The sequence below is a fragment of the Anomaloglossus baeobatrachus genome, chromosome 11, assembly GCF_048569485.1.
Source record: "Anomaloglossus baeobatrachus isolate aAnoBae1 chromosome 11, aAnoBae1.hap1, whole genome shotgun sequence".
Taxonomy (NCBI): domain Eukaryota; kingdom Metazoa; phylum Chordata; class Amphibia; order Anura; family Aromobatidae; genus Anomaloglossus; species Anomaloglossus baeobatrachus.
The window spans coordinates 40,894,109-40,916,217 of record NC_134363.1 but is presented as its reverse complement, the minus strand read 5'-3'; the positions used below and the strand labels follow the sequence as shown (position 1 = coordinate 40,916,217).

At 47.4% G+C, this 22,109-nt stretch overlaps 1 protein-coding gene across 1 annotated transcript in view; it reads left to right on the top strand.

The window, feature by feature from the left end:
- The window catches only part of LOC142255953 (E3 SUMO-protein ligase ZBED1-like), a 24,507-nt gene extending 3,475 nt beyond the window's left edge, over positions 1–21,032 (top strand). Inside the window, exons 2-6 of the mRNA XM_075327416.1 lie at positions 5,479–5,549; positions 9,783–10,045; positions 11,700–11,764; positions 17,290–17,447; positions 17,532–21,032. Coding sequence (XP_075183531.1) covers positions 5,501–5,549; positions 9,783–10,045; positions 11,700–11,764; positions 17,290–17,447; positions 17,532–19,582 — 2,586 coding nt within the window. The 5' untranslated portion in view covers positions 5,479–5,500 and the 3' untranslated portion in view covers positions 19,583–21,032. The remainder of the gene's footprint in view (positions 1–5,478; positions 5,550–9,782; positions 10,046–11,699; positions 11,765–17,289; positions 17,448–17,531) is intronic.
- Positions 21,033–22,109: the final 1,077 nt, after the last annotated feature.

The following is a 22,109-nucleotide window of genomic DNA, read 5'->3' as shown; positions in this document are numbered from 1 at the left end:
TGTTTGTATATACACTGTGTAGACTGTGTGCATATACTGTTACAGTATATATACAGTATGTAGACAATGTGTGTATATGCTGTGTGCTTATAGTGTGTATATACAGTGTGTATGTGCATATATATATATATATATATATATATATATCTGTATGCCCCGGACTATACCCAGCTTTCTGACACTGGGCACTACGTTGCCACCCAAAACCCTTTTGGTAATCCTCAGATTTCATGTTGTCTTGCACACAGTCTAGGCCCCCAGTGCCAGAGGTGGCAAAACAACCTCCAAATATCTGTGACTTCCACCATGTATGACTGTAGGTCCTGTGTTCTTTTCTTTGTAGGCCTCATTCCATTTTGGGCAAACAGTAAAATGATGTGTTTTACCAAAAAGCTGTGTCTTGGTCTCATCTGTCCACAAGACACTTTCCGAGAAGGATTTTGGTGACTCGCATATTGGCAAACTGCAGTGTGTTTTTTTTATGTCTTTGTGTCAGCAGTAGGGTCCTCCTGGGTCTCCTCCATAGCGTTTAATTTCATTTAGATGTGGACAGATAGTTTCTGCTGACACTGATGTCCCCTGAGCCTGCAGGATAGTGAATTACTTTGGAGCTTGATTGGGGCTTATCCACCATCCAGACTATCCTGTGTTGAAACCTTTCATCGGTTTTTCTCTGCTATCCACGTCCAGGCAGATTAGTTGCAGTGCCATGGGTTGTAAACTTCTTGATTATGTTGCACATCGTGGACAAGATCTTTGGGGATGAACTCTGAGATTGTTGATATTTTCAACTGTCCTCAGACAGTTCTCTTCTTTCTGTTCTCCATCCTTAGTGCAGCAGACACCAATGCAAAAATTGACTCAACTTCTCCCCTTTTTATCTGGTTTCAGGTGTGATTTTCATATTGCCCACACCTGTTACTTGCCACTGGTGAGTTTGAACGAGCATCACATGCTTGAAACAAAGTTTTGTACCCACAATTTTGAAAAGGTGCCAACAATTTTGTCCAGCCTTTTTTTTTGGTGAAATTTATGAATAATTTTTTTTTTTTTTCTAATTTTTTTTTGTGTTGTTCCAATACACTCAAAGTAAATAAAATGTGTATAACAAAACGTGTCTGTATAATATATGGCCCCACAAATGAGCCCCCTCTACCGTTAGTCTTGTCACAGATGAGCCCCCCACCGATAGTAGTATCACACATGCCCCCCCACCATTAGTCATCACAGGTGGGCCCCCCCACTGTTAGCGTCGTTACAGATGCCCCCCCCCACCGTTAGTGTCGTCACAGATGGCCCCCCACCGTTAGTTGTCACAGATGGCCTCTCCACCGTTAGTTGTCACAGATGGCCTCTCCACCGTTAGTTGTCACAGATGGCCCCCCTGCCGTTAGTTTCGTCACAGATGGCCCCCCCACCGTTAGTGTTGTCACAGATGGCCCCCCCACCGTTAGTCATCACAGATGGCCCCCCCACCGTTAGTGTCGTTACAGATGGCCCCCCACCGTTAGTGTCGTTACAGATGGCCCCCCACCGTTAGTGTCGTTACAGGTGGCCCCCCACCATTAGTGTCGTTACAGATGAGCTCCCCACCATTAGTGTCGTCACAGGTGGCTCCCCCCACCATTAGTGTCGTCACAGGTGGCTCCCCCCACCATTAGTGTAGTCACAGGTGCCCCCCACCACCATTAGTGTCGTCACAGGTGGCCCCCCCCACCATTACTGTCGTTACAGGTGCCCCCCCACCATTAGTGTCCTCACAGGTGCCCCCCCCCACCATTAGTGTCGTCACAGGTGCCCTCCCCCCACCATTAGTGTCGTCACAGGTGCCCCCCCCTCACCATTAGTGTCGTCACAGGTGGCCCCCCCACCATTAGTGTCGTCACAGGTGGCCCCCCCACCATTAGTGTCCTCACAGGTGGCCCCCTCACCATTAGTGTCCTCACAGGTGGCCCCCTCACCATTAGTGTCGTCACAGGTGGCCCCCTCACCATTAGTGTCGTCACAGGTGCCCCCCCCCACCGTTAGTGTCGTCACAGGTGCCCCCCCCACCGTTAGTGTCATCACAGGTGCCCCCCCACCGTTAGTGTCGTCACAGGTGGCCCCCCACCGTTAGTATCGTCACAGGAGGCCCCCACCGTTAGTGTCGTCACAGGTGCCCCCCCCACCGTTAGTGTCGTCACAGGTGCCCCCCCCCCACCATTAGTGTCGTCACAGGTGCCCCCCCACCATTAGTGTCGTCACAGGTGCCCCCCCACCATTAGTGTCGTCACAGGTGCCCCCCCACTATTAGTGTCGTCACAGGTGCCCCCCCACCATTAGTGTCGTCACAGGTGGCCCCCCCACCATTAGTGTCGTCACAGGTGGCCCCCCCCACCATTAGTGTCGTGACAGGTGGCCCCCCCCCACCATTAGTGTCGTCACAGGTGCCCCCCCACCATTAGTGTCGTCACAGGTGGCCCCCCCACCGTTAGTGTCGTCACAGGTGCCCCCCACCGTTAGTGTCGCCACAGGTGCCCCCCACCGTTAGTGTCGCCACAGGTGCCCCCCCACCATTAGTGTCGTCACAGGTGGCCCCCCCACCATTAGTGTCGTCACAGGTGCCCCCCCACCATTAGTGTCGTCACAGGTGGCCCCCCCACCGTTAGTGTCGCCACAGGTGCCCCCCACCGTTAGTGTCGCCACAGGTGCCCCCCACCGTTAGTGTCGCCACAGGTGCCCCCCACCGTTAGTGTCGCCACAGGTGCCCCCCACCGTTAGTGTCGCCATAGGTGCCCCCCACCGTTAGTGTCGTCACAGGTGCCCCCCACCGTTAGTGTCGCCACAGGTGCCCCCCACCGTTAGTGTCGCCACAGGTGCCCCCCCACCATTAGTGTCATCACAGGTGGCCCCCCACCGTTAGTGTCGCCAGACACAGAGAACATTCTGTGTCATACATCTTTTTTCAGCTGTCCTGGTAAATCTGAAATGAAAACTGATGCAGCTTTTGTAACGGGTGTTAGGATGCCCTACAGAGCCACGTCCACCGGACAGTAAGACTGACTGTTACCTATAGCAACCAATCACAGCGCAGCTCTCATTACATCACAGCTGCTTAACAAGTGAAAGCTCAGCTCTGATTGGTCGCTCTGGACAGCAGAGACTGTTTGGATAAATGGGGCCTAAATGTGTCTCCATGGTAACAGCCCACAACCTGCAGCCATATTACCCTTCTGTCTGCCCTCATCTGCCAAATGTTATAAGTGGCAAAGTCTGGGATAAATGGAAGGAGGAGAGTCTGTACCCAGCGCCTGCCATCATTATAGGGCACCGTCATTCAGGTGCCACCATGCTGCCCACTGAGCCACCTTGCTACCTACCATGTTACCACCAAGCTGCTCACTGAGTCTCTGTGCTTTCCACTGATCCAACCTGGTCACCACCAAGCCACTGTTATGCCCACCGAGCCACGTGCTTCTCCTTGAACCATTCTGCTGCCCAATCAACAACCCTTCTGCCCACCAAACCACCATGCTACTCCTTCAGCCAGCCTGTTGATCAGCCTTACTGCCCACTGAGTGACCATGCTACTCCTTAAATCACCCTACTGCACACTGAGTCACCATGTTAGTCCTTGAGGCACCGTTCTACCCACTGATCCACCATGCTTCTTGAACCATCCTGCTGCCCACCAAGTCTCCATGCTACTCCTTGAGCCACCCTGCTGACCAACCTTGCTGCCCACTGAGCCACCATGCTACTCTTTTAACCACCCTGCTGCCCACTAACCAAGCCTGTTGTCCACTAAGCCACCATGTTAGTCCTTGAGCCACTGTGCTACCCACTTAGCCACCATATTTCTCATTGAGCCACCATGCTGCCCAATGACCAACCCTGCTGTCCACTGAACTTCCATTCTAGTTATTGAGCCACCCCGCTGCTTGCTGAGCAACCTTATTGCCCACTGAGCCACCATGCTACTTTTAAAATCACCCTGGTGCCCATTAACCAAGCCTGCTTCCCACTGAGCCACCATGTTCATGTTAATTCTTAAGCCACTGTGCTACGCACTGTGCCACCATACTTGTCATTGAGCCACCATGCTGCCAAATGATCAACCCTGCTGCCTACTGAGCCTCCATTCTACTCCTTGAGCCTTCCTGCTGCTTGCTGAGCAACCTTATTGCCCACTGAGCCACCATGTTACTTCTTAACACTAGAAGTCCCAGGAATTTCGAGCTCCATAGGGTTCCAATGGTAGAAATGTTAAATGACTCCTCTCTGGGACTTCTAGTGTTAAATCACCCTGGTGCCCATTAACCAAGCCTGCTGCCCACTGAACCACCATGTTAGTTCGTTAGCTACTGCGCTAGCAACTGAGCCACTATGCTGCTCAATGACCAACCCTGACCACTGAGCCTCCCATTCTACTCCTTGAACCACACTGCTGCTTGCTGATTAGCTTTGCTGCCCACTTAGTCTCCATATTACTCCTCAAATCAAACTACTGCCCACTAACCAAGCCTTCTGCTCGCTGAGCCACCATGTCAGTCCTTTACCCTTCGTGTTACCCACTAAGCCAACACGCTTCTCCTTGAGCCACTTTGCTACCCACTGACCAACCCTGCTGCTCACCAAGCCACCACGCTTCTCCTTGAGCCACCTTGCTACCCACTGACCAACCCTGCTGCTCACCAAGCCACCACGCTTCTCCTTGAGCCACCTTGCTACCCACTGACCAACCCTGCTGCTCACCAAGCCACCACGCTTCTCCTTGAGCCACCTTGATACCCACTGACCAACCCTGCTCCCCACCGAGCCGCTATGCTTCTCCTTGAGCCACCCTGTTGCCGACTGACCAACCCTGCTCCCCACCGAGCCGCTACGCTTCTCCTTGAGCCACCTTGCTACCCACTGACCAACCCTGCTCCCCACCGAGCCGCTATGCTTCTCCTTGAGCCACCCTGTTGCCGACTGACCAACCCTGTAGTCCCAGTTCCACTCGCTTTGGAGAAGCCAAAATTCAAAGTTGCGCAAAAGTGTTGCGACATTTCAAGTCTTTTTTCCAAATTCCGGTGTAATCACCTTGAATAATAATTAAGTAATAATAAAAATAAACTGGAAGATGCAGAGAAACTCACGACTGCAGAATCCGATGACCTTGGGTCTGCAGGGGAGCTGTGTACCAAAAACGCCACTATTGTTTTGTTGTACTTTATTGTGGATGCACTGGAGCAGTAGATGAAATCCATTCACAGACGCGTGCATGGCGTACAATAGCACACCTGACACATGGTGCGGTCCTCAGCGCGCCCTGCGTCCCAGCGTATCATTAAACCCATTAGCACCAAACATGTTCTGCGTTTTTCGATTTGTAGCTATTGCACATTGATGCAAACAATAGAAGAGTGTGGGACAATTACCCGTCTTGTGATTCGCCTCCTCGGCCTGATTGGCGTTTGTTTTGCAGTTTGTACAGTTGTCTTTTGTCTTTTTCAGGTGTCTGGACGTCGGTCAAACAATGCAGGCGGCGGAGGAGGCCTGTGCCCAGCTGGAAGACGAGCTGCTGTGTACGTTTATATTCACTTATGGTTAAAGGGCTAATCCCAAAATTACTTGTAATATTGAACTCATCTAATTATTCATTTGTGCTATAGAAAGAATACCCTCTATGCTTGTATGCACTCTGCTACAGTCCACAACTCTGCTGACGAATTTTATCTTCTGCCCTATACTGCTAAATATCTAACATTATTGATCTGTTAGCTGGTTTCCAGCAGAGCTCAACTGCCCTGCACTTCATTCCACCTAGGTTATTTCAAGCTCCATCATTCCTAGGTGGAAGCCCCACCAAGCTGAGCTCAGCAGGGCCGAGTTGTGTTTGATGCCCACTGCTGACAGATCAGTGATGTGAAACTGCAAATGTTGCTCTGTTGATGCTTAAGGCAGAAGATAATCCTCTGCCATATGCATCAACAGCAAGACAAAACAATCACTGATCTCGGGGAGACCAGCCAGAAAAAACACTGCCGCAGCCAGCGAGGGCGCTCAACACAGGGAAATCCTAGGTGCATTGCTCCCTGGAAAGTATGCAAATCAAAAAGGTCCGTGGAGCCTCTGTTAGGAGTCTCGACACAGAAAAAAGCCAGATAGCCCTCCGGGAAGGACCTAGCCAAGGAGTGGCTCTTTTTTTTCTGTATCAAGACTCCTAACAGGTTCCACAGACCTTTTTGATGTGCATTAACAGAGCAGAATTTGATCTCTTCACTGTTCTGTTAGGAATGGGCTTCAAATACAGCTCAACAGTGCTAATTTGGATTTGTTGGGGTCTCAGCTCTTGGAAATAACAATTGTAGAAACACAGGTGAGCTGAGCTCAGTAAAGTTGAGTTGTATTTGATGCTCACGGTGATATGACACTGCAATTCCACTCTTTTGATGCTTGAGGCAGAAGATAATCCTCTGCCATATGCATCAACAGAGCAGAATTTGATCTCTTCACTGTTCTGTTAGGAATGGGCTTCAAATACAGCTCAGCCCTCCTAATTTTGATTTGTTGGGGTCTTAGCTCTTGGAAATAACCATTGTAGAAACCCAGGCAAGCTGAAATCAGTAGGATTGCATTCTGTGTGATGCTAATGTTGATATGAAACTGCAATTGCCGCTCTGTTGATGCACAAGGCAAAAGATAATCCTCTGCCACATGCATCAACAGAGCAGAATTTGATCACGTCACTGATCTGTTAAAAATGGGCTTCAAACATAGCTCAGCCGTGCTAATTTGGATTTGTTGGGGTCTTGGTTCTTGGAAATAACCATTTTAGAAACACAGGTGAGTTGAGATCAGCAGGGCTAAGTTGTTTGATGCTCACAGTGATATGAAACTGCAATTGCCACTCTGTTGATGCTTAAGGCAGAAGATAATCCTCTGCCACATGCATTAACAGAGCAGTATTTGATCATGTCACTGATCTGTTAGGAATGGGCTTCAAACACAGCTCAACCGTGATTAATTGGATTTTTTGGGGTCTCATCTCTTGGAAATAACCATTGTAGAAACACAGGCGAGCTGAAATCAGTAGGGTTAAGTTATGTGTGATGCTCACGGTGATATGAAACTGCAATTGTCACTCTGTTGATGCTTTAGACAAAAGATAATCCTTTGCCATATACATGATGCTTAAGGCAGAAGATAATCCTTTGCCATATACATGATGCTTATGGCAGAAGATAATCCTTTGCCATATACATGATGCTTAAGGCAGAAGATAATCCTTTGCCATATAGATGATGCTTAAGACAAAAGATAATCCTTTGCCATATACATGATGCTTAAGGCAGAAGATAATCCTTTGCCATATACATGATGCTTAAGGCAGAAGATAATCCTTTGCCATATACATGATGCTTAAGGCAGAAGATAATCCTTTGCCATATACATGATGCTTAAGGCAGAAGATAATCCTTTGCCATACACATGATGCTTAAGGCAGAAGATAATCCTTTGCCATATACATGATGCTTAAGGCAGAAGATAATCCTTTGCCATATACATGATGCTTAAGGCAGAAGATAATCCTTTGACATATACATGATGCTTAAGGCAGAAGATAATCCTTTGCCATATACATGATGCTTAAGGCAGAAGATAATCCTTTGCCATATACATGATGCTTAAGGCAGAAGATAATCCTTTGACATATACATGATGCTTAAGGCAGAAGATAATCCTTTGCCATATACATGATGCTTAAGGCAGAAGATAATCCTTTGCCATATACATGCTGCTTAAGGCAGAAGATAATCCTTTGCCATATACATGATGCTTAAGGCAGAAGATAATCCTTTGCCATACACATGATACTTAAGGCAGAAGATAATCCTTTGCCATATACATGATGCTTAAGGCAGAAGATAATCCTTTGCCATATACATGATGCTTAAGGCAGAAGGTAATCCTTTGCCATATACATGATGCTTAAGACAAAAGATAATCCTTTGCCATATACATGATGCTTAAGGCAGAAGATAATCCTTTGCCATATACATGATGCTTAAGGCAGAAGAGAATCCTTTGCCATATACATGATGCTTAAGGCAGAAGAGAATCCTTTGCCATATACATGATGCTTAAGGCAGAAGAGAATCCTTTGCCATATACATGATGCTTAAGGCAGAAGATAATCCTTTGCCATACACATGATGCTTAAGACAAAAGATAATCCTTTGCCATATACATGATGCTTAAGGCAGAAGATAATCCTTTGACATATACATGATGCTTAAGGCAGAAGATAATCCTTTGACATATACATGATGCTTAAGGCAGAAGATAATCCTTTGCCATATACATGATGCTTAAGACAAAAGAGAATCCTTTGCCATATACATGATGCTTAAGGCAGAAGATAATCCTTTGCCATATACATGATGCTTAAGGCAGAAGAGAATCCTTTTCCATATACATGATGCTTAAGGCAGAAGATAATCCTTTGCCATATACATGATGCTTAAGGCAGAAGATAATCCTTTGCCATATACATGATGCTTAAGGCAGAAGATAATCCTTTGACATATACATGATGCTTAAGGCAGAAGATAATCCTTTGCCATATACATGATGCTTAAGGCAGAAGATAATCCTTTGCCATATACATGATGCTTAAGGCAGAAGATAATCCTTTGCCATATACATGAACAGGTAAGAAAAGACACTGCACACATATTAGATGCAAAAATGGTGAAAAACGATTTATTCCTTAGAAAAAAATGTTAAAGCGATACACGAGCCACAACTTAAATTTTGAAATTGCAACCAAATTCTAACGTTTCGGCCTGGATGGCCTTGTTCACAGAGTCACTGAAGAAGAAAAAGAGAATATACATAATTTATAAAATTTACATAGAGTAAGTAATAAAGATAATCACAATTTATAAAATATAGTCGAAAAGAGCTATATATATATACATAGATCCCTGCAACAGATGACCAGCAATATCCATTGTAGAAGCACAGGCGAGCTGATGTCCGTAGGATTGAGTTGTATTTGATGCTCACGGTGGTATGAAACTGCAATTGCCGCTCTTTTGATGCTTAAGGCAGAAGATAATCCTTTGCCATATACATGAACAGACCAGAATTTGATCACATCACTGGTCTGTCAGCTGCGGGCATCAAACACCGCTCATGCTTGCTCGACTAATTTGGATTGGTAGGGGGATGCGGGTCTTTGCTCCCGGATTGCAGAAGTGAGTGGTATGATTGCTCAGCCGAGCACTGCTCTTTTTTTTGATTGGAGGGGATCACTAAGGACAGACTTCATAAACTTCTGATATGCCGTTCAATTTCCAAGGAAAGCAGTGTTTGCCTGACAGATTGGTGACATGAAACTGCAATGGTTGCTCTGTTGATGCTTAAGGCAGATAATAATCCTTTGCCATATGCATGAAAAAAGCAGAATTTGCTTACTTCCATGGTCTATCAGTTCTCGGCATCAAACACAGCTCAACTGAGTTGGATTGGTCAAGGGATGGGGGTCTTTGCTTCCGGATTGCAGTAGTGAGTGCGCTTTTTTGATTGGAGGGGATCGCTAAGGACAGACTTCATAAATTCCTGATGAGCCGTTCAATCTCCAAGGGGAGCAGCGTTCGCCTGAGCTCATCTGCATCTTTGTTTGGGTACTCAATGGGCGCTCACCAAACAAATCTGTGTGTCTTCAAGGATCCCTGTCGTCTTTGCTTCCTATACCCATTGATGTTTTTCGTTAGAGACCCTCAGTAATCTCATTCTTCTTCTCCCTGTAGTTTGTGAAGATTGCCGCTTGTACTTCAGAGACTCCTGCCCACAACACGGAGCACCAACCTTTATCTTGGACACGCCGGTTCCAGAAAATGTACCGTCTCGTGCTTTACTTTCTCTACCAGAAGGACTGGTGGTCAAGGAAAGATCTCAAGGAGGCTTCGGTGTCTGGTGCACAATTCCCATCATTCCCCGTGGTTGCATTTTTGGTCCATACGAAGGCGACATTATAGTGGATAGGAGCGATTGTACGGTCTACTCATGGGCGGTATGGGCTCTTTTATTGTTTATTTCCAGAAAATCCTGTAAAGTAGGGGTTAATTATTGGGGGAAGGGATTGAACCCTACATTATCCACACTAGCCGGCATTGAGGTCCTGCGCAGGCGCACTTTGATGTATTTTTAATTTGTAGAATTATATTTTTACATTGTATGTATGTATGTATGTGTACAGTATATCTACTGTGTATATATACATACACGTTGCCCGGGATAAAAACTGTCTCTCTCCCAGTTTCTGTCTATGTCTCTTTCTGTCTGTCTCTGTGTGTCTGACTATTTCTGTCTGTCTCTTTCTGTCTGTCTGTGTTTCTGTCTCTGTGTGTCTGTCTCTCTGTCTCTTTCCCTGTCTGTCTGTGTGTTTGTCTCTATCCATGTCTGTCTGTTTGTGTCTATCTCTCTGTCTGTCTCTGGATCAGTCTCTGTCTCTCTCTATCTCCGTGTCTGTCTGTCTGTTTCCCCATATGTCTCTTTCCCTGTCTCTGTCTCTTTCCTTGTCTGTCTGTATATTTCCCTGTCTCTTGCTCTGTTTTTGTCTCTTTCCCTGTCTCTTTCTCTGTTTTTGTCTCTTTCCCTGTCTCTTTCCCCTTCTCTGTCTGTGCCTGTCTCTTTCTCTGTCTCTTTCCCCTTCTCTGTCCCTTTCCCTGTCTGTATCTGTCTGCCTCTGTCTCTTTGACTGTCTGTCTCTCTCTCTCTCTCTCTGTCTCTTTCCCTGTCTGTCTCTTTCCCTGTATGTGCCTGTCTGTCTGCCTCTGTCTGTCTCTTTGACCTTCTGTCTAATCTCTCTTTCCCTGTCTGTTTCTTTCCCTATGTCTGTGTCTGTCTCTGTCTCTTTCCCTGTCTTTCTGTGTGTCTGTCTCTTTCTGTCTGTCTCTATCCGTCTCACCATCAACATCTTATTAGCTCACACAAAAGCTTCTTATACTGTGAATGTCCTTTGTTCCTATAGCAACCAATCACAGCTGCTATTAATAACCTTTAGCTTGCAGCTCCATTGACTTTAATGGAGGAAGGTTTTTTGGAGAGTAACTGTAAAGCGGGGGGGTTAAATTTTCCTGGCAAAACAGTCTATGATGTTCCCTGAGTCACATAGGGCGTCTGTGCAAAATTTCGTGATTGTAAATGCCTTGATGCGGATACCTTTAGCGGACACACACACACACACACACACACACACACACACACACACACACACACACACACACACACACACACACACACACACACACACACACACACTTAGTTTTATATATTAGATATAAGTAAAAATATAATTCTACAAATAAAAAATATATATGTAAATATGTAATTATGGCAATAAAATATATATACATAAGAGGGAAAAAATATTATACAAATAGAAATGTAAATTATAAAAAAATCTAATTTTTATTTACATTTTTTTATTTGTATAATTATATTTTTCACTTTTTTATGTATGTGTATATAATATATTAGTAGAATTTATTTTTTTTATGTTTTTTTTATTTGTAATTTATATTTTTACATATATACGGTATATATATTTTATCTGTACAATTTTTATTTTTTTATATTTTTTTCATTTGTAGAATATGTATTTCACATTTGCATTTTTATTTGTATATTCACATATTTGCTTCTTCTCTTTCTGGATCGTGCAGATTAGAGAAAACGGATCCTATTTTTATATTGATGCCAGCGATGACTCCAAAAGCAGCTGGATGAGGTACGTCTGGACCAGAAGACCCTAATATCGGGGAGGTTTAATGGTGACATAGTGTTTGGTGGCCAAACGTTGCTATTCTGAAAAGTGGAAGAAAGTGTACTACACAAGTTTCGCCACTTGTGTCTTGTTTGTCCCTCACACCCAAAGCTCTTTTGTCATTTTATATATATATATATATATATATATATATATATATATATATATATATATATATATATATATATACATGTATGTATGTATGTATGTATGTATGTGTATATATATATATATATATATATACATATATATATATTTATATATTTTTTATTTTCTTTGTCGCTCCTAATTGGGAGACCCAGACAATTGGGTGTATAGCTATGCCTCCGGAGGCCACACAAAGTATTACACTAAAAGTGTAAAGCCCCTCCCCTTCAGCCTATACACCCCCCCGTACTGCTACGGGCTCATCAGTTTTTATGCTTTGTGCGAAGGAGGTCAGACATCCACGCATAGCTCCACAGCTTAGTCAGCAGCAGCTGCTGACTATGTCGGATGGAAGAAAAGAGGGCCCATAACAGGGCCCCCAGCATGCTCCCTTCTCACCCCACTTTTGTCGGCGGTGTTGTTAAGGTTGAGGTACCCATTGCGGGTACGGAGGCTGGAGCCCACATGCTGTTTTCCTTCCCCATCCCTCAATTAGGGCTCTGGGTGAAGTGGGATCCCATCGGTCTCCAGGCACATGAGACCGTGCTCCATCCACAGCTCCTGAGGACCATGCTGGATAGGAGCCGAGTATCGTTCAGGGACATGGCCCTGCTACTTGGAGGTACTCTGTGTCCCCGTGGGGACCGCGCACAGCAACACTCCAGCATTGCTGGGTGTGCTAGTGCACCGGGGACAGCAGCGCTGGCTGCATGTGTGCCACTGCCACTATACACTTCAGCGTCGCTATGTGTATTTGTGTAGGGGGACTGCCGCGCTGACCGCCGCTGCCATGGTTATCCCTGCGGCGCGGCTGGGACTGTTAGTGCGCCGGGGACTTTCGCGCCGACCGCGCTTATACGGCGGCCGCGCTTATAACTATAGTCCCCGGCTTCTGCGGCCTAGTCTCATTCTTTTCCCGCCCCCAGCCCTGCCAGTCAGGGGAAGGGCGGGACGCTGTACAGGTCGGCAGCACTGAGGGCTGGAGCATGCTTTGCATACTCCACCCCCCTCACTCTGCACAGTGGGGCACCAGTTCCCGCACTTTTCTGGGTCACGCCCACGGCTCCCTCCTCTCCCCAGGACGCCGGCAGCCATTCCTCTCAGCTCTGCTAACGCTGGAGAGGAGAGACAAGCTCAGGGAGACCCAGGCAGGATTTCTGGTGCCCACACAAACGCTTTGCGCAGGCGGTAAGCAGCACCTGTGGTGCTGGCCCCACTAGTGCAGAAGTGTATTTATAGTTTATATGATTATAGTCTATACTTTACACTGTAGGGTGCACTGTTGATTTGTGGCTATTTACCCTCCTGTATTGCTCAGAGGAGACAACAGCATGTCGTCCACAAATAGCAAGGGTGCCAAAGCACAGACTTACTATGCTGCCTGTGCAGCATGTACGGCTATACTGCCGGCAGGTTCCACTGACCCTCATTGTGTGCAATGCTCGGCCCCTGTGGCACTTTCTCAGCCGGGGCCTCTGCTAGGGGTGGCCCAGGGAGAACCACCTGTAAAACACTGTCCAGGTGACAGGGACGGAGTTTGCAGTTTTTACTGAAAGACTTTCTGAGACTATGGCTAAGATATTAGAAGCCTTGCAGTCCAGGCCGGCATCTCAAGCCAGGGGCACTGTGTTATCATTGTCCCCTGGTTCCCCTCAGTTGGAACAGCAATGTCCTCCCGGGGTGTCTCATGGATCCCAGGGTGAGGTCTCTGACACGGACCGCAGCCCCAGACCGATTAAGCGAGCTCGCTATGATATCCCCTCGACATCATCACAATGTTCAGGGTCTCAGCGAGAGGACTCTCTGTATGATGAAGCGGAGGTAGCTGATCAGGATTCTGATCCTGAAGCCGCTCTCAACCTTGATACTCCTGATGGGGACGCCATAGTGAATGATCTTATTGCGTCCATCAATGAAATGTTGAATATTTCTCCCTCAGCTCCTCCAGTGGAGGAGTCAGCTTCTCAGCAGGAGAAATTCCGTTTCAGGTTTCCCAAGCGTACAACGAGTATGTTTCTGGACCACTCTGACTTCAGAGAGGCAGTCCAGAAACACCGAGCTTGTCCAGATAAGCGTTTTTCCAAGCGCCTTAAGGATACACGTTACCCTTTCCCCCCTGACGTGGTCAAGGGCTGGACTCAGTGTCCCAAGGTGGATCCTCCAATCTCCAGACTGGCGGCTAGATCCATAGTTGCAGTGGAAGATGGAGCTTCACTCAAGGATGCCACTGACAGACAGATGGAGCTCTGGTTGAAATCCATCTATGAAGCTATCGGCGCGTCTTTTGCTCCAGCATTCGCAGCCGTATGGGCACTCCAAGCTATCTCAGCTGGTCAGGCGCAAATAGACGCACTCACGTACGTCTGCGCCGCAGGTGGCGTCCATAACCTCTCAAACGTCGGCATTTGCGTCCTCCGCTATTAATGCTGTCCTGGACTCTGCGACCCATACGGCGGTTGCAGCCGCCAATTCGGTGGTAATACGCAGGGCCTTGTGGCTGCGGGAATGGAAGGCAGATTCGGCTTCCAACAAGTGCTTAACTGGATTGCCATTTTCGGGCGACCGTTTGTTTGGTGAGAGATTGGATGAAATCATCAAACAATCCAAGGGAAAGGAAACATCCTTACCCCAAGCCAAACCAAAAACACGCCAACAGAGGAGGGGACAGTCGAGGTTTCGGTCCTTTCGGGGTGCGGGCAGGTCACAATTCTCCTCGTCCAAAAGGCCTCAGAAGGATCAGAGGAACGCCGACGCATGGCGGTCTAAATCACGCCCTAAAAAGACCGCCGGAGGTGCCGCTACCAAGGCGGCTTCCTCATGACTTACGGCCTCCTCACACCGCATCCTCGGTCGGTGGCAGGCTCTCCCGCTTTTGCGACACCTGGCTGCCACAAGTAAAAGACCGTTGGGTGAGAGACATTTTGTCTCACGGTTACAGGATAGAGTTCAGCTCTCGTCCTCCGACTCGATTCTTCAGAACATCTCCGCCTCCCGAGCGAGCCGAGGCTCTTCTGCAGGCGGTGGGCATTCTGAAGGCAGAAGGAGTGGTGGTCCCGGTTCCTCTTCAGCAACAGGGTCACGGTTTCTACTCCAACCTGTTTGTGGTTCCAAAGAAGGACGGGTCCTTCCGTCCTGTTTTGGACCTAAAACTGCTCAACAAACACGTAAGGACCAGGCGGTTCCGGATGGAATCCCTCCGCTCCGTCATCGCCTCAATGTTCCAAGGAGATTTCCTAGCATCGATCGATATTCACCTGCGTCCTCTTCAATGGGACATCCTACGCAAGTGGGACAGGAGGCCGACGTCCCTAGACAGGAACGTCTCCGTCTCTCAAGCAACCAAAGCTTCCCTTCGGTGATGGCTTCTTCCCACCTCATTATCGAAAGGGAAATCCTTCCTGCCCCCATCCTGGGCGGTGGTCACGACGGACGCGAGCCTGTCAGGGTGGGGAGCAGTTTTTCTCCACCACAGGGCTCAGGGTACGTGGACTCAGCAAGAGTCCTCACTTCAGATCAATGTTCTGGAGATCAGGGCAGTGTATCTTGCCCTAAAAGCGTTCCAGCAGTGGCTGGAAGGCAAGCAGATCCGAATTCAGTCGGACAACTCCACAGCGGTGGCTTACATCAACCACCAAGGTGGGACACGCAGTCGGCAAGCCTTCCAGGAAGTCCGGAGGATTCTGCTGTGGGTGGAAGCCACAGCATCCACCATATCCGCAGTTCACATCCCGGGCGTAGAAAACTGGGAAGCAGACTTTCTCAGTCGCCAGGGCATGGACGCAGGGGAATGGTCCCTTCACCCGGACGTGTTTCAGGAGATCTGTTGCCGCTGGGGGATGCCGGACGTCGACCTAATGGCGTCACGGCACAACAACAAGGTCCCAACATTCATGGCTCGATCTCAAGATCACAGAGCTCTGGCGGCAGACGCCTTAGTTCAGGATTGGTCGCAGTTTCAGCTTCCTTATGTGTTTCTTCCTCTGGCTCTGTTGCCCAGAGTGTTACGCAAGATAAGGGCCGACTGCCGCCGCGCCATCCTCGTCGCTCCAGACTGGCCGAGGAGGTCGTGGTACCCGGATCTGTGGCATCTCACGGTCAGCCAACCGTGGGCACTGCCAGACCGACCAGATTTGCTGTCTCAAGGGCCGTTTTTCCATCTGAATTCTGCGGCCCTCAACCTGACTGTGTGGCCATTGAGTCCTGGATCCTAGCGTCTTCAGGATTATCTCAAGAGGTCATTGCCACTATGAGACAGGCTAGGAAACCAACGTCCGCCAAGATCTACCACAGGACGTGGAAAATATTCCTGTCGTGGTGCTCTGCTCAGGCGTTTTCTCCCTGGCCATTTGCCTTGCCCACTTTTCATCTCAATCAGGACATCTCCTTACCCTCGTTTTGTCCTCATCCAGTTCACCAATGTGAAAAGGATTTGCACTTGTTAGATCTGGTGAGAGCACTCAGACTCTACATTTCTCGTACGGCGCCCCTGCGCCGCTCCGATGCTCTCTTTGTCCTTGTCGCTGGCCAGCGTAAAGGGACACAAGCTTCCAAATCAACCCTGGCTCGGTGGATCAAGGAACCAATTCTCGAAGCTTACCGTTCCTCGGGGCTTCCGGTTCCCTCAGGACTGAAGGCCCATTCTACCAGGGCCGTGGGAGCGTCCTGGGCCTTGCGACACCAGGCTACGGCTCAGCAGGTGTGTCAGGCAGCTACCTGGTCGAGCCTGCACACCTTCACGAAACACTATCCGATGCATACCTATGCTTCGGCAGATGCCAGCCTAGGTAGGCGAGTCCTTCAGGCGGCAGTTGCCCACCTGTAGGACGGAGCCGTTACGGCTCTATTATGAGGTATTATTTACCCACCCAGGGACTGCTTTTGGACGTCCCAATTGTCTGGGTCTCCCAATTAGGAGCGACAAAGAAGAAGGGAATTTTGTTTACTTACCGTAAATTCCTTTTCTTCTAGCTCCAATTGGGAGACCCAGCACCCGCCCCTGTTTTTTGTATACACATGTTGTTCATGTTAAATGGTTTCAGTTCTCCGATATTCCTTCGGATTGAATTTACTTTAAACCAGTTTATAATTTTTTGCTCCTTCTGGCTTTTGCACCAAAACTGATGAGCCCGTAGCAGTACGGGGGGTGTATAGGCTGAAGGGGAGGGGCTTTACACTTTTAGTGTAATACTTTGTGTGGCCTCCGGAGGCATAGCTATACACCCAATTGTCTGGGTCTCCCAATTGGAGCTAGAAGAAAAGGAATTTACGGTAAGTAAACAAAATTCCCTTCTTTTTTTTATACGCTATATAACTTTAACTTTTTCTTTATGTCCTCCTCTTAGGTACGTGGCATGTGCGTCCACGGAAGAGGAGCACAACCTGACCGTGTTTCAGTACCAGGGGAAGATCTACTACCGGGCGTGCCAGCCTATTCCTTCAGGCACAGAACTGATGGTGTGGATCGCGGAGGAGTACGCCAGGACCCTGGGTCTCAAATTAGGTAAACGGGCCCTTCATGATGGTGGAGGAGAGAAGTCAAATGATTATTTTGATCGATCCGTGACCTTTTGCCTTTTGTTCTCAGGTGAGCATTTTAAATACGAGTTTGGCGAAAAGGAACTCCTGATGAAGCTTTTTCAAGACTTGCAATTAAAGACCCTCGAATCTTTACCAAATCGCATATCCACCCGAAGTCAGTACGCATGCAACGACATGGTCACCCCTTTAATACAGTCCCACAAACAGAATTACCCAATAAACAATATCGGCCATTCTTCATCTGGCTTCCAGCTTCTTGAGGGAACTCAGAACTTGGTAAGTCTTGGTCGAGCCCAGAGCCGATATTGGACATTTTTCGGCTTTCAAGGCGATGCCTACGGACGAATTATGGATAAGACGAAGATTATATGCAAATTGTGTGGCGTCAGACTTTCGTACAGCGGGAACACCACTAATTTGAGGCAGCATCTTATATATAAGCATAGGCGGGAGTACAATGAATTAGTGGGGACCCAGGGAGCAGTGGTGGAGCCACAGAAGAATATTGACTCTGTTTCTCCTCGTGAGCTGCCATCTAGAGCTGTCGTGACCCCCACGATCGGTAGAACGACCAAAGCTGTGGCGGATTTTATTGTCCGTGACCTTATGCCGGTTGAAATAATCGAAGGAGAAGGCTTTGTGCAAATGCTGTCCATTTTGGATCCCAATTACAAGTTACCAGCAGCGTCGTTCTTGGCTCATACGATCCTGCAGGAGATGCACCTTCAAGCCAAGATGAAGGTGGTGGAACTGGTGAAAAATCTCCAAGATTGCTCCGTCAGTCTTGACCTGTGGAAACATAGCGGCTCACTCTCCTACCTCACGCTCACCATCCATTACGTCAACGAAGCTTTTGAATCCAAGAATGTGGTGCTAACAAGTCGGGTTGTTTCCGAAGACCTCTCCGAAGAAAGCCTGAAATCGGTTCTTCAAGATGTCGCGGAGGAATGGGGAATACGGGAGAACACATTCTTTGCAGTGGGACTTAGCAGTCCTTCCGTTAAAATAGCAGCTTCCAAGGTGGGCTGGAAGTCCTTGCCGTGCGTTGGGCAGGTGTTGAAGAACTGCATCGAAGCTATTCTCCAGCACCACACCATCCAGACCACGTTGGATCGGTTCCGACGACTGATAGCCACTATTTTCTCATCGGCAGCTCAAAATGAAGAGTTGACCACCCACGGGCCGGTTTTGAAGGTCCATTTAAAAATGTTCCTGCGGGATGGTACAAAGTGGTATAGCATCTACACCTTGTTGCAGAGCATAGTGGACCATACCAAGTTTTTTAAAAGCCTAATCGAGACCTTGAACGAAGATGGGATTTCTCTGCAGCCAGAAGACTGGTCAATACTCCAAGATGTCGTAGACATCCTTAAACCCTTATCCATCGCTACCTCAACCTTTACCAAAGATCAATTTGCCGGTTTGTCACTGGTGAAGCCGGTGATCACCAGCTTGTTGTATAAACACTTGGCACCTAACGAGTGGGACTCTGAATTTTCCAAGAACATCAAAAAGGCCATACACGAAGAGCTGAGTTTTAAATATTCAAATCCCGAAGTCAATCAGGTTCTCAACTTGACTTGTGCCTTGGACCCTCGTTTCCGCGGCCTTGATTTCCTCAGTCAACCAGACCGGGTGGAGACCCTTCATTTGTTGAAGCTCGAGGCTTCCAGCCTGGCAAAAATAATCACAACCGAACCAATCTGTGTTACACCAGAACCTCAAAACTCAAGGCCACCATCCAAAAAAGCCAAGCAGGACTCTGGCATCGAATTTCTGTTGGGAGACTTGTGTAACGTAAGAAATTTTTCAGTTAGCACGGTCAACCAGCAGGCCGAGCAGGAGATAAGTAGCTTCCAGACGAGTGAGGCGTCTTCTTTATGCCAGGACCCGTTACAGTGGTGGAAGATGCATCACACCCAATACCCACTCTTGGCACGGGCAGCCCGTAAACTTCTGGCTATCCCCGCCACTTCTGTGCCCACAAACTGGTTGTTCACAGATGCCGGTCTGGCGGTGTACCGGAAACGTTCTGCCCTTACCGCCGAACACGTCGACATGCTGGTCTTTCTCAACGGCAATAGGTTATATCTTTGATCTTCTCCTGGTTGGTGCTTCACTTTGTGCCTCTCCCAACTCCCATTGTAGCCACTGTTAGCAAGTGGTCCATCATGTCTCCTCCAGGTCGGATCTAGTGCTTCCACTACTTTCCTCAAACGGGACCTTTGTCCTCACCAGTGCAATGACTATTTCACCAATGGTGGTCATCCATTTTTTTATGGTTTAGTGTCTATCACCCCCAGACCAGCTCTTCGGCTTTCATCAGTTTCTTAAAGTACCCCCCTAGAGCTCTGAATAGATATCGATAGGATGTGATTTGCATGTATCAAGGCTCGTTGACTTTATAGGGTGGCAACCGCCAAAGAGCATACTTCCTCGAAGAGCACTAATAACTGTCTAAAGGTAATTATGTATGGCATACATTTCTGTTGCTTTCCTAGACCATATTGTAAGCACAGCTGAAACTGCCTCCCAACTCCCCCGTCTTAAAGGGCATGTTCATTTCATTTGCCAGAGAGGAGAGCCTCTGCATATTCAGCTGAACAATCCCTTTAAGCTTTATTTTTGCAAAAAACAGAATGGCTTTTAGAGCATAGTTTTGATAATATACTAGTATGCCAAATCGGGTATAGATCCATGGGAATCAGGTGCCTAATGGTACAAGAACTTACAGTGCACCATCACCTGCAGCTGTAATTCCTCAGATGGCCACAAGAGGCAGCTGGTAATATGAGGCTACAACCATACTACTCAGATGTTTTTATGCTCTATATACATTTCCAGCACTGGCATGCCAAATTGGGGATAGATCCATAGTAATCAGGTGTCTAATGGTACAAGAACTTACAGTGCACCCATCTCCTGCACCTGTAATTCCCCAGATGGCCACAAGAGGCAGCCGGTATTGTGAGCCTATGGCACTACTACTGCCCAGGTGTTTTTATGCCTTTCCTCTATATACCTTTCCAGCACTAGCATGCCAAATCAGGGCAAGATCCACGGGAATCAGGTGCCTAATGGTACAAGAACTTACAGTGCACCCGTCTCCTACAGCTGTGATTCCCCAGATGGCCACAAGAGGCAGCTGGTATTATGAGGCTTCGACACTATTACTGCCCAGGTATTTTTATGCCTTGGGTCTATATACATTTTCAGCACTAGCATGCCAAGTCGGTGATAGATCCACGGGAATCGGGTGCCTACAATGCACCCATCTCCTGCAGCTGTAATTCCCCAGATGGCCACAAGAGGCAGCTGGTAATCTGAGCCTACGGCACTGCTACTGCCCAGGTGTTTTTATGCCTTTGTTTTATATACATCTCCAGCACTGGCATGCCAAATTGGGGATAGATCCATAGGAATCAGGTGCCTAATGGTACAAGAACTTACAGTGCACCCATCTCCTGCACCTGTAATTCCCCATATGGCCACAAGAGGCAGCCGGTATTATGAGGCTACAACCATACTACTGCCCTGTTGTTTTTTATACCTGTTCTCTAGCTGTCATATAGACAGCTTCTGCTAACATTTAAAGGGGTTGGAGACTTTTTATTTTACTCGAATGCATGCATTTGAGGCTTAAAGTAATTTGCCTAATTGGGTTTCATCAGAAATTTTGCCCCATTTTGGGTTTTACAACCTGTCAGTTTGCTTGTGGTTAAAAATTCTCATCAATCATCATCATACATCATCATTGTTGAGAGGCACCCCCCAAAAAATATTGATTAGAGTTACAAACTTCCCATCAAACCATCATAACTGGCTCACTGATGGATCCTCAGTTAACTCATTCTGCAGCCAGCAATAGACAGCGCAACCCAAGACTAAAGGAGGAAAAGAGTGCAAAATCTTTAATGAAACCCAGTTGCAAAAATTATTACAGGTACAGTTAGGTCCAGAAATCTTTGGACTTTGACACAATTTTGGCGAGTTGGGCTCTGCATGCCACCACATTTGGATTTGAAATGAAACCTCTACAACAGAATTCAAGTGCAGATTGTAACGTTTAATTTGAAGGTTTGAACAAAAATATCTGATAGAAATTGTAGGAATTGTACACATTTCTTTACAAACACTCCACATTTTAGGAGGTCAAAAGTAATTGGACAAATAAACCAAACCCAAACAAAATATTTTTATTTTCAATATTTTGTTGCGAATCCTTTGGAGGCAATCACTGCTTTAAGTCTGGAACCCATGGACATCACCAAACGCTGGGTTTCCTCCTTCTTAATGCTTTGCCAGGCCTTTACAGCCGCAGCCTTCAGGTCTTGCTTGTTTGTGGGTCTTTCCGTCTTAAGTCTGGATTTGAGCAAGTGAAATGCATGCTCAATTGGGTTAAGATCTGGTGATTGACTTGGCCATTGCAGAATGTTCCACTTTTTTACACTCATGAACTCCTGGGTAGCTTTGGCTGTATGCTTGGGGTCATTGTCCATCTGTACTATGAAGCGCCGTCCGATCAACTTTGCGGCATTTGGCTGAATCTGGGCTGAAAGTATATCCCGGTACACTTCAGAATTCATCCGGCTACTCTTGTCTGCTGTTATGTCATCAATAAACA